Consider the following 393-nt stretch of genomic DNA (forward strand, 5'->3'; position numbering starts at 1 on the left):
TGACCAACCGCCCGGGCCCGACGCTCGGCTACGCTTCGCCTCTAACGCTTCCTACCACCCCGAGCCTCCCGCCATCTTGGGCGCCCCTATGCAGCCCAGCGAGGAGGGGAGTAGGGTGTCCAAGCCAGGAGAAAGGACGAAGGGATGCGTTCCCGGTCGCAGTTTCCACGGCAGTCACCGAGGGAGAAATGGCTTCGCAGAGACCTGGAGGCCTCTTCAGAGACCTGCAGCCCCCCCCCTTGGCTCCCGCCCGGTATTCAGGTCCCGCGTCCCCTCTGTGAGTGGCACGGCCCGAGAGTGCGCCGGGCAAAGCCTTCCGGCGGGGAGAGGCGCCGCTGCAGGGCCGGGCCGGGCCGACGAGGAGGGCGGCGGGAGGTGCCCTGGCTCTGGCGG

General features: G+C 70.2%; 2 protein-coding genes across 2 annotated transcripts in view; one reads left to right on the top strand and one right to left on the bottom strand.

The window, feature by feature from the left end:
- CWC27 (CWC27 spliceosome associated cyclophilin) overlaps positions 1 to 75 on the bottom strand; it is a 69,483-nt gene extending 69,408 nt beyond the window's left edge. Inside the window, exon 1 of the mRNA XM_035902268.1 lies at positions 56 to 75. Within this exon, the coding sequence (XP_035758161.1) occupies positions 56 to 75 (20 nt within the window). The remainder of the gene's footprint in view (positions 1 to 55) is intronic.
- A 69-nt stretch (positions 76 to 144) lies between these two features.
- The window catches only part of SREK1IP1 (SREK1 interacting protein 1), an 11,961-nt gene continuing 11,712 nt past the window's right edge, over positions 145 to 393 (top strand). The window contains exons 1-2 of the mRNA XM_009646881.2: positions 145 to 229; positions 283 to 392. Coding sequence (XP_009645176.2) covers positions 145 to 229; positions 283 to 392 — 195 coding nt within the window. The remainder of the gene's footprint in view (positions 230 to 282; position 393) is intronic.

Source organism: Egretta garzetta, unplaced genomic scaffold (genome assembly GCF_000687185.1).
Source record: "Egretta garzetta isolate BGI_Z169 unplaced genomic scaffold, ASM68718v1 scaffold439, whole genome shotgun sequence".
Lineage (NCBI taxonomy): Eukaryota > Metazoa > Chordata > Aves > Pelecaniformes > Ardeidae > Egretta > Egretta garzetta.